Source organism: Canis lupus, chromosome 23 (genome assembly GCF_048164855.1).
Source record: "Canis lupus baileyi chromosome 23, mCanLup2.hap1, whole genome shotgun sequence".
NCBI lineage: Eukaryota > Metazoa > Chordata > Mammalia > Carnivora > Canidae > Canis > Canis lupus.
In genome coordinates, this window is record NC_132860.1 from 3,513,717 (window position 1) to 3,526,178 (window position 12,462).

At 36.2% G+C, this 12,462-nt stretch overlaps 1 protein-coding gene across 6 annotated transcripts in view; it reads right to left on the reverse strand.

The window, feature by feature from the left end:
* ANO3 (anoctamin 3) overlaps positions 1-12,462 on the reverse strand; it is a 372,668-nt gene that overhangs the window by 98,027 nt on the left and 262,179 nt on the right. For all 6 annotated transcript variants that reach the window (XM_072793741.1, XM_072793740.1, XM_072793739.1 and 3 more), the window contains one exon: positions 3,365-3,465. In XM_072793741.1, coding sequence (XP_072649842.1) covers positions 3,365-3,465 — 101 coding nt within the window. The remainder of the gene's footprint in view (positions 1-3,364; positions 3,466-12,462) is intronic.

Sequence of the window (12,462 nt, forward strand, 5' to 3'; positions counted from 1 at the left end):
CATCTTCAAAAGTCATCCCAGGTCAGAACACCATGGCATACAGCCTGGAGACCTAAGCTCTAATTCATATCAACCAGGAACATTCACAATCTGGCAAGGGAACTGTTAGTGTTTTGTTTTTTGTTTTTGTTTTTTATTTTTAATGAATTTCTAAGAAAAAGCAACAAAGGAAGTAAGTTCAGGATATATTTTTAGAAAAATTAAATTTATGAGAGTACTGATCAGTCTATCACTGAGTTTCTCAAAATTTGCCTGAAAAGATAAGAGTAAGGCAATGACAGAAAGGAGATCAATGTGCTCCAAACAGAACTTCAATTTTTAAAACTTAGTAAAATCCAACATGATGGTGAAAAGAGCTATATGAAAAGTATGACATTGTAAACTGTCTTCATATATGAAAAGTATGCCATTGTCTTTGTAAGATTTTTCCCTGTAGACTGCTGCAGATGAACATATTTTGAAAGTGAATTGGTAAAAAGAAAAATCTTTGAATTTCGAATGTCAAATACTTGCAGTAAAGCAAACATGTAGACTGACACTATATCATAACTTGTTCTTTCACTGAAGGCATCACTTCACCGTTCATAACAAGCGCCGTTGTGGGGATCTAGGGCAAACTGTGTCAAATTCCTCCTTGGGTATAGCACAAAAGGAACAAAATCTTCTAGACCCCTGGCCAACGACTGTTTTGTTTAAAGTCCAGAGGAGGTCAGGGGGATGATATGCAGCCTTTCTGATGAGATAGATGTTTTTTGTTTTTTTTTAAAGATTTTATTTATTTATTCATGAGAGACACAGAGGAGAGAGAGGCAGAGACACAGGCAGAGGGAGAAGCAGGCTCTATGCAGGGATCCCGATGCGGGACTCGATCCCGGGACTCCAGGATCACGCCCTGGGCTGAAGGCAGACGCTCAATGGCTGAGCCACTCAGGGATTCCCAAGAGATAGATGTTTTAACACAATGTTCACTCTGTCCGAACAGAACCTGAATGCTGAAATCCATAGAAATGGGACACTTTGTGATAGACTCCAAGGGTTTCCTCTTTTTTAGATCTACAAGGAAATTAGTTTGTCCATGAATTTAATTACAACTCTTTAGAAACAATGGTGAAATCACAGGATGAGGGGTGGATAGAGGCACCTCATTAGTTAAGATTCATTTGGAGATTTTGGGGGAAATTTAATTCTGATATCAGAAATTAGGTCATCTTGAGTGTCATACTTCCCTTGTATCCCGTGCAGTCAAATTAGAATTTATTAAACGCAGATATTTTTTTCAATACGAATAAAATAACAGGTACCTACAATTGCACCTATCAGCAGTTATTTTTAGCATACTCTATTTTATTCCTATTTCACTTCTATGCATTTCGTACCGTTAGAAATTATGTATCATAATGTATATAACTTTAAATTTTATTATTTATTATTTCCCCAAATCATTAAGAAATCCTATACCCATTCATTTTGTAAATTATATTTTGTTGCGAGGGTGTATTCTAATTTACTCCTCTACTGTAGAACATAGGAGGTATTTCCATTTTCCACAATTGTAAGTAATACTTCAGGGAATGTTTCTGCACATTTTTCAATTATCTTATTAAGATAAAAGTGGAGGGTATAAAAGGTTTTAAGGCTCACAGGAAAACAAACACTTCCAAATTGAGTTTCAGAATATTTTATGAAGTTTGATTTGAACCATAAATAAACAAATCTGATTATTTACCATATCTGTGAAATGTCTGAATGTCACCTCTTATAAAATTCTTCACTAATTTTGTAGGTTAAAATTTATCACAGTTTTAATTCTGCATGATTCTGTGCCCCATGAATAGGTACAATCCAAGCAAGAAGAAATTGGACAGAGTAAATGGCAAAAGTTCCCCTGTTATCACCTTGTAATAAGTCCCAAGTAAGTATTTCAAGACTTCTTAGAAAGTGACATGCTGTCACTAGGGAAGAATTGCTCAGAAGTGAAGGGATGTACAGACTAGTGCAAGTGTATACTTACCCAGCTGTGCTCTCTAGCTTAGTTCGATATAATGCCTTGAATTGAAAGCAGTCCTTTGCAGACCTCACACTAGTTAATCATAACACACATAACATCTCATAGGCCCTTATTTTCTTCTTTTAAGAACCACGTTTCATAGAAACATACCGACTTCGGGTCCTCTTAGGTAACTTATCATTTGTATAAGGTGCTGAAGGATTAGACTTTTCTTTCCTTTATCAGCTTTTGCTTTATATTTTGTCATTACCACTATTCTTTGCCAAGCTTTTTGAGGTTTTATTTGCTTATCTCCTAAATATCATTTTTAAAGAGAACTTTTAAACTCTTAGGTTTGAATACAAGCTAATTAGGTATTCAATTCTAATACTGTCTGTAGATTCCTCGGTAGTTGCCAATGCTTCATCAATTTCTGTTTCGTGGACAATGGCTGTGGTTGCATCTTTCAAAGCCTGGGGTTTTTCAAGTGACTAGAAAGATGGGACCACTATCTCATATTTTATCTTGAATACCATGGAACCGGAAGACTTGTCAGCAGTCTTACCAGAACTGGCCTCTTCCAAGCTACCAGGTCTGAGATGTTTCTCTGTTATGTTCGAATTGTGCTCTTACATTCACAATCACTATTTAGAGGCTCTTTTACTCAGTATCTTGTTACTCTTTTTAAACCCTCTTATCAGCTGGTGAAACACACTGAGCTTCAAAGGTACATAATCCTTATCTCTTCGCACACAGTAGGAACACTATTGAATTCCACATGGAGGAAGTGATAATTCTGCATATAACACAAGATACACAACAGAGGGAAACTCATGTCTATTCAATCTTTGTCTATAGGAAAAATGGAAAAATCTTTGAGTGGGTCTCCCATTCCTATGTATCCTCTGGTGCTGAGGACAGAGCTAAGAAACCATGTAGTTGAACGGCAAGGAATGATTCTTGCTGACTGCTATGCCAAGAGAATCACTGCATTTGTTCACAAATGGACGCTACACACACTTCCTGCCTTCCACAGAGACAGAAGAGTTTTTACCACCCATATGGAATAAGAACTGAGACTAATCTTGGGAACTGTAAGTCAAATTCCGAAAACAACCGTTTTTCCCTCCCTCTTGGCAAGTCCACCTAAAAATGGCATAAAACATCCAAGGGACCGCAAGGTTTATCACATTTGGTAAACATATTAGAAGGAAAAAAAAAGTGTCCAAGATATTCTAACATTTGGAAGAAGCAGCTCTGTAGAAAGAGTTACATTTATTGCTCTGAAGTTTTGAAAAGAAAAAAAAAAAAAAAAAGAACAAACAACGGTTTCATCTTAATTACATTGAGATAGAATGAAGTAAAATTTGAAAGTACCTGAAGGGCATCCTGATATTTAGCCTCTCTGCATACTTGCACAGTGTGTCCCATGGAATGTGAATTTTAATAAACATGATATCAGAGTTTGCGACAGCTGGCTGCAAAGGATAGAAAGGTAGGCACGGTTATTTAGAATCAGAGCTGATGATATCATCACACCACACTGTGATTTGAAAGCAAAAAACACTGTCACCTTGTCTCCACATAAATCATTGTCATTGATTTAAGGGGGATTTATATGAATAAAAGTTCTTAATACAGAACAATCTTCATAGAAATGTAAGAATGCCATTGCAATACAAGAATAATCACCATACAAGTTAGTGCATTTTCTTAACATTGATTGTTATCAAGATCCAGATTTCCAACCAGAAAAATCATGAGCCAGTTAGGAATCTGAAGTTATTCTTGTTGGGAACTTTATCATGATCCTGCTCAGAGGGAACAGAAAACACTGACAGTTGCCACTAGCCATTCATTGATTCATTCACTTATTCTTCTAGCATGCTTTACAGAGTACCTACAACCTGCTAGGTCCTATGAAAATCCTGGGAAAAAATGGAATATAAATCATACAAGTCCATGACCTTACACTGCTATCAAATTTGCAATTACTTTAATCTTTCAGTCTCTAAGAATTTAAGCATCTTTGATCCACACAAAAGGCTTTTAAGCAGAATTAAGTGTGCATCACAATTACTTATGGGACTTTTAGCAAAATTCTAATTCTTAAGAATTCCTAGAATTGGATTCCATTGTTCTGAATATTTTGTTCATATTACTAACAGAGAATCAGCTATGTTTCTGAATAAGATAATTATTAAGATTCTTAGATGTGGCCCACTAGTCTAAAATAGGTAACTAAATAATGGACTAGTTTGGCATTATATATCATTTATGGTCATGTTCTGTATTTTTAAAAGCCTAGACAGTTATTTTCTCAAGTTCCTATACTATTGGAGGCCCATACAGCGAGGAGGATGTTTGTGACTATTCTAGCAGTGAATTCCACAGAGCTTATCCTACAAGGGGATAGAGATGCTGAACATATGTAAAGGAACAACCACAGTTGTTGCTTACACTTAGGCATGCCTGCCAAGCTATACACAGCTGGTCTCCATTTGGTTAACATTGTTCAAGTAAAAATTCAGCTAGATAGAACTTCTCAAGAAACGCAACGGTGTCAAAAGTGCAAAAGTATAGAAGAAATCTATCAGTTTAATTTAAAATCATAAATATTTTACAATTAAACTGTACAGTTTTATAGTTTTATATCCCTATATTCACAAAGCCCTATATGTTAGGTGTGGCTACTTTCATAAGCTTAGCAGAATAATATTTCAAGTTTGTATCACTAATATTTTTAAAAAAGTATTATTAGAACACCATAGGACAATCATCTGATTAATACTCAGATATAGAGGGCATCATGGTTGTAAGTCAGACACTTCCACAGACCAGCATTTGCTAAAGTTTATTCCACAGAGTACTATGAAAAAAGAGGCAAGATATCTCATGGTCAAGAAAATTTGGGGTTTCTCACTAGAGGACTTGTGAGATACTTTAATATGCATATACTTGCTTAAAATATCCAAGAAGGTAAATTTAGTAAATTAATTTCCAAAATTTTGGACCATGGATTACTTTTTTCCTTATAGTTTAATGAGATACACGTATTTTGCAAATCATCACGGGAAACATAACAAAAGATGCTTTTACACAAGTACAATTTCCAAAGAGCTTTCTTACTTCAAATATGTTTGTTTTAAATTACAGGTAAAGAATGTGGGAATAAAATTGACCATGACTAAAGAAGATACAGGATGTGTTAAATATCAATAGGCCTTTGAATTTAGACCAACGTCATAAACATTAGCTATGATGGAGAAAATAATGTGTAGAATTTTTTAAATGGGCCTTAATTCAAACAACTATTTGTTTAAAAATACATTTTTTACCTAGCTAGAAGAGAGAAGGAAAACGATTATGATGTTATCTCTAGATTCTTTTTAGCGACTATTACAGACTGGTTGAAAGGTTTCTGTGCAGCTATGAGGTATTTATTCAAAGGACTCAAAAATAGTGATTTGAACGGAGGTGGGGGGCACATGCACTCCACTATTTATAGCAGCCATGTCCACTATGGCCAAACTATGGAAAGAGCCCAGGTATCCATCAACTGATGAATGGATGAGGAAGATGTGGTCTACATGCACAATGGAATATTACTCAGCCATCAAAAAGAATGAAATCTTGTCATTGGCAACAATGTGGATGGAACTAGAGGGTATTATGGTAAGTGAAATATGTCAGAAAAGAAAAACAAATATCATATGATCTCACTCATATGTGAAATTTAAGAAACAAAACAGATGAACAGAAGGGAAGGGAAAGAAAAGTAAAATAAGACAAAAAAGGAGGGAGGCAAACCTTAACAGACTCTTAACTATGGGAAACAGATTGAGGGTTGCTGGAGGAAAAGTGGGTGGGGGATGGGGTAACTGGGTGACAGACACGAAGGAGGGCACGTGATGGGATGAGCACTGGGTATTGTATGCAACTGACGAATCATGAAATCTACCCCTGAAATTAACATTATACTATACGTTAACTAAATTTAATTTAATTTTTTTTTTAAGAAAGGTTTCTGGGCAGGAGTGATAGAATCAAGAAAATCTTTCTGAAACATAAAAAAAATAGACATTTAAATAACTCCTTCACTGAGGCAAGTGAAAGAAGAATTTCATGTCTTAAGAGTCTTTCTTGCTTTACCATACAAAAATCCTTATATTCAAATTGATAACAAAGATCCTCCTTTTGAGATCATGGTGTTGGCCAACTGGGTGTTAACGGACTTTCCTTCTTGCTTACCAAGTACAGTTTAAATTTCTTCAATCTTAACTGTCTACTTAGAGGAAATCACATGGCATGGTAGAGAGAACATAGTATTCAGAATCCCAGACTTAAGTACACATTTCACATTCATCATTTACTTAGTTCTGTGAACTTGGGGAAATTACCTAACTCTCTCATCTTGTTTTCTTGCCTGAGAAATGGAGACAATGATCTTAATTCAGAGCCGTTAAGAGTGTTATGAGCGACTAGACATATAAACTACCCAAGTGAAACAGAGTATCCAGAGTTGTTCATTCTCTGTCCAGAGTGTGCTTCTTCAATTAGACCTGAGCCAAAATTATGGCTAATTTCAAAACTTCACAAGAATTTTTCTCTCTCACTGACTCTCTTTCTCTTTTTTCTTAGTAAACAGCTACCAGACTCCTCTTTATCCCTTGGCTTTGTAAGCCTTCAATAATGGGCCTTTTGAGTCATAAAAACCAGTAACAAGCTATATTTGCAGAAAACTCTAGAGTGATTTGAACCAAGTGATAGAAGAATTAAATATTAAATATTGCAATATTTTACAAAATATTACAAATTAAATATACAATATTATATTGTATACAAGAATTATAGATTTGTATATCCAGTAACATATCCTGGATAGAAGTCGTAATAAAACTATTTCTATAGACTATAGTCTCTTTGGAAGATGTATCTTCCTTGATATGTATTTAAAATGTTCTATACCCGTATGTTATTGCTTGTTCCTAGGGAGAGGTGGGCTCTTTTTCAGCAGTTAATCAAAGAGAAAGAAAATGATGCCCTCAAGATTATAGAAAACATTTCTAGTATTCATTTTCCTCAGAATCTGGAAGAGAGGCCTCTTTGAAAATAAAGGAGTCTAGACACTGGAAAAAAAAAAAAAACAATCTATAGCAGACTGACGCACTCTACATGTAGAATGATTTAAGACCAAATAACAAGCCTTTGAAAAATGCCCCGATGTTTGAACATTGTGTTCCTTCCAATGGTTCCCGTGAGTATGAAAGCAGGGATCTCTGTTGTGGAACCAACAGCTCCTGGGACGAAAAATAGTTTCTCAGCTTAAAAAAAAAAAAAAAAAAAAAAGTTTCTCAGGAGCTGGACCTTATTCCCGTATGCGTGGCCGTCTCATTCTCCCTCAGAGCATCTCGGTGCCTGAAGCCTAGGATGGTGGTTGCCAGAGAACAGTCACAGCATGAAGGAAGTGTGAGTGACACGTGTGTTGGGAGAGGCCTTTGAAGATTCCACGTCCACAGCAGCAGAGCTGGGGTTTCATACTACCAGACGGTTCTTGATTTGTTTTACCTTATACTAGGACAACCTTGATTTGTTTTACTTTATATTACGATCACTCCCCACAACTCTCACCCTCATCCAAGCCATCATCATCTCTGGCCAAGATTCCTATAGTGCTGCCCAACATAGCCTTTGCTTACATTCTTGTCCCCAGTAACCTATTCATAGCATAGGGACGCCTGGGTGGCTCAGTGGTTGAGCGTCGCCTTGGGCCCAGGGTGTGATCCTGGAGACCCGGGATCGAGTCCCATGTCGGGTTCCTTGCAGGGAGCCTGCTTCTCCCTCTGCCTGTGTCTCTGCCTCTCTCTCTCTGTGTCTCTCATTAATAAATAAATAGAATCTTTTAAAAAAAATCTATTCATAGCATAATGGCCAGAGTGATTCTTTAAAACATAACTCAGATCATATAACTTCTCAGAACCTTATTGCATTCAGAGGGAAAGCCAAAGTGTTTTCAGTGACCCACACAGCCTTTTATATAATGTCACACTCAGTATCTCGCTAACCACCCTCTCCTACTACTTTACCCCTTACTCGTCCTACTTCTTATCATTTGGTCGCTTGCTACAACTTGCCTGTCCTTGCCGCATCTTTCTCACTGCCTATCCTTTTCCTTCTAGTATTTACTACCTTCTAATAAGTCAAACTATTGATTTATGTAAGTGCCTTGAAAGAAGGGATCTTCATTCTATTCAATGTGTATATACCAAACACCCCGTGCTATGCTGAGCATGTAGTAGTCTCTCACTAAACGTTTGTTGAATGGATGAATGTGTGGGTTAACTTATTTTAAATACACCTTCCTTGTAACTTGTCCCTCACCAAGAGATGATGGAAACGAGAACGCGAATAAACCAAAATTATTCTGGGAGAGGTGCTATGTCAAAATTCAAATTAGCATCATGAATAGCTGGCATAGCACTGATTATTAATTCATTCCTGTCAACCTTTAAGATGTGAAAAAAATCGAATACACTTAAATAAAAGAGATGCTTTAGAAGGATGTTGCTACATTAATTTTACCATCAACGAGTGAAATGTCAAGCTAAGTGCACATACAGCTAGAACATTTCTAATTCTGTATGTCTTAACTTTAAATATATATAGATCTTTTTCAAGCAGCATGAACTGTCTTCTCTTAGAACTTCCTCAACTTAATTTCTCTTTTGTTATACCTCTACTTAAAACAAAACAAAAGTAGTTTCATTTTCTCACAGCTACTGAGCAAGGGGTTGGTGAAGGGATGGTGTTGCCAGGGAGAAAGATTACTTTCTCCCTTGGAATCAAAAGCTCCCAATCTGCCGCTATTCTGTTAGCTCTGATGAAGGCAGGCCTTTTGGAGGGAACAAAACACCCACCGCCTTCACACTTCACATTATTATTTAATTATTACATCCAAAATTCCCAAGAAGTAGAATGTTCACTCTCGAGAGAAGAGGAAGTACAAAAACTGAGTTTTTACAAAGTCACCCTCCGTGAGCTGGGGGCAGAGAGCTGCAAGAAAACAATGCGGTGGCTCATGAGAGTAAGTCTAGCAAGCCAAATTGCTCATATGATCTAGAAATGTACATGGAACAAACACAGTCACAGATCACATACCGATCCACTCAAATATGGCCTTATCATCATCTGCTGATGATGGGATCATCTGGAAACTGTCCTTACCAACCTGTGATATAATGAGGACTGGAGGCCTACTCTCCGCCAGACTCCGTGCTTAGCTCTAGTGAATGTAAATTTAAAAACTGGGGGCTCGTTCCCTAAGGGATATTCCTGTTTTTTCAGCTAACAAGTCTGATACTTGCTGACAGGCTCACAATTTCATTTTCTGTGTCCTTGTGTCCCAAGTCCTTTCTTTTCCATCTGCTCATGCTTCCCCCCGACTCCACCCTTCTTTCTTGGATCTTCGCCATCGTCGTTTAAGCATCTCATATAAGAAGAAAGAAAAGAAAGAAGAAAAGAAAGAAAGAAAGAAAGAAAGAAAGAAAGAAAGAAAGAAAGAAAGAAAGAAAGAAAGAAAGAAAGAAAGAAAGAAAGAAGAAAGAAAGAAAGAAAGAAAGAAAGAAAGAAAGAAAGAAAGAAGAAAGAGAAAGAAAGAAGAAAGAAAGAAAGAAGAAAGAAGAAAGAAAAAGAAAGAAAGAAAGAAAGAAGAAAGAAGAAGAAAGAAAAGAAAGAAAGAAAGAAGAAAGAAAGAAAGAAAGAGAAAGAAAGAAAGAAAGAAAGAAAGAAAGAAAGAGAAAGAAAGAAAGAAAGAAAGAAAGAAGAAAGAAGAAGAAAGAAAAGAAAGAAAGAAAGAAAGAAAGAAGAAAGAAAGAAAGAGAAAGAAAGAAAGAAAGAAAGAAAGAAAGAAAGAAAGAAAGAAAGAAAGAAAGAAAGAAAGAAACCAGGGAAATCTCACGAGAGCTCTCTCCCTTTGCTGGCTATTGCTCTTCACCCTCCCGTGCACAGCGTGCTGACGACATTTACTGCTGGTGCCTAGTCACTCTTCAACCCATGTCCATCTTGCTTACATGTCCATCTCCTCAGAATGATGATTCTCATTGTTTTCACCAAAGATCTCCACAACCTCCACTGGAAGGGGCCTCCTTCTTGTCTTCCTGGACTTCCCAGCTGTATTTGCCCTGTGACCCCTCATCTCTGGCCCTTCCACCTACCTCCAACACCTTCAGGTGTCTCCTCTCCCCTCCTGCCTTTTACAGGTTCACTCTTAGATTCATTTTTTTCCTCTCATTCTCTCTAGTGGTTTCATCCTAATACAAGGCTTATATTACCATCTCTGTTCTTTTTTTTTTTTTTACCATCTATGTTCTAAGGACTAAAGCACTAAGCTTCAGTTCAGTCTTCTCATTAGGCTCTAATACAAATTTCAAACATTTTTTATTTGTATTTCTCAAAGCTCTGTCAATCACTGGCCTGTGATCTTTATTCTCATAATCCCATCTCATTTTCTCCCCAAATTAGCTTTCTTCTGTCAAAAGTAGTTTTCTTTTGGCTCTTCCTTCTGCAGATAGCAGTCTGCCCCCTTATCTTCCCACGATGGACTCCTTTTCATTTAGGTCACTTCCTTCCAGATCATACATGCTTTTATTCTGGTATTGAAAAATGCCAGTTTCCTTCATCCCACAACCATCATAATATTCAACTGATTCCTGTTATAATGGGGTTTGGCATTAAGAGATCCCCAGGTGATTATAATGTGCAGTCAGTGCTGAAAAATCACATCTAGCCCTTTTATTTGATTTATTTTAGGTACTATCCATTTTCAAACATCAACGTTTATTTCTTTAATTTCACCTCTTGGGCAGCCTGGGTGGCTCAGTGACCCAGAGCGTGATCCTGGAGACCCGGGATTGAGTCCCACGCCGGGCTCCCTGCATGGAGCCTGCTTCTCCCTCTGCCTGTGTCTCTGCCTCTCTCTGTGTGTCTCTCTCTGTCTCTCTGTCTCTCATGAATAAGTAAATAAAAAATCTTAAAAAAAATTTCATGTCTTCCCTTCCTCTTATCTTCCCTCACCCTTCAGACTAGATCACTGCCCTTGATATAAGTCATTCTAGCATCATTTATTTTTCTTTTCGGTCACTTTTCACAGTTTGAAATTATGAAAGACTGACTCATATGTACTGTAAGTTCAATGAAGGCAGGGATGAGGTCTACTTTACTCAATAGCTTGCATAGTACCTGTTAAGATCATTTGCTGAATTAATTAATAATTGGAGATATGTGAGCAAAATAACTACCAATATTATAATAGAATGTATGTATAAATTGTTCTGGGAACAGATGAGGAAATAGTTGTTTCTATAGAGAAGAAATCATAGGGAAATAAAATCTTATCACAAGACCGAGTTCATAAGCTTTTTGTAATATTTATTGGTTGAATTAGTCCAGTGATATGGATATTCTGGGTTAAAATTCCCAGAAGAGACATAAAAAAGGAAACACAATTAAAGGAGTCAATAGAATTTGAGACCAGAATTTAACTTGCCCAATTCTATAACAGTAGGCAGTGTGTGAATAAATCCTTACCTTGTAAAAAATCAAGGCAGTGTACTGTCATTTTATATATATTTAAAAGTATTAATAAATATAAACACATCAGTTTTCTAGGGCCACCTCACATTACAGTTCAGTATTCCCTAATTGTGTTTCTTAGAAGACTAATCACAGGAGCCATCCTGTGGGGAAAAAGAAGGGGGGCTCCAATAACATATCTAAGTACCAATGAGCACTCTATTCCACTGATAACATTTATTAGCAAACTAGATATTTAAACAAAAAAATCATTTTTTCACCTTGTCCATCTCAGTTTTTAGAAAAGTAGTTGAATCCCACTTGTAGTAATTTAGGAGCCTCTCAAAATACTTAATTTAACATTTTTCTCTGAATAAGGGAATGGCTAACTCTCATCTTTTCTCAACTTTTCATCTAGTAAAAAAGATAAGCTGGATCTAAATATAATGGTAATTTAAGATATTCATAATATATTGTTAAATGACAGATTTGAGTAGTAGAACAGTATGCATAACATGACTAATTTCTCAAAAAATGTGTACATATTTATATACATAGAAAATATCCTGAAGGGCACCCAGCAGGATAAAATCAAGGCATTAACAGAGGTATAAATAAAGAAAATGCTATGATTTGGGAGATAGCAGATATAAACTTTACTTATTATTTTGCACATTTTTATATTTTTAATTTTTCACATTAAGATTTTTTCTTTCTGTAATGTGATAAATATGTGTTTAATATGTGTTTTTCTAAGATCTTGGAGGTTTAAATATAGTAGTAGCAAGACTTTTTTTTTATCAAAGGACTACAAAAAATGCTTTTATCTCCATTCTATATTCCATTTTTTTCTACTGAGCATTGGTAGTTTTATTGCCACTAGAAAAAATAACATCCTTTAAAGA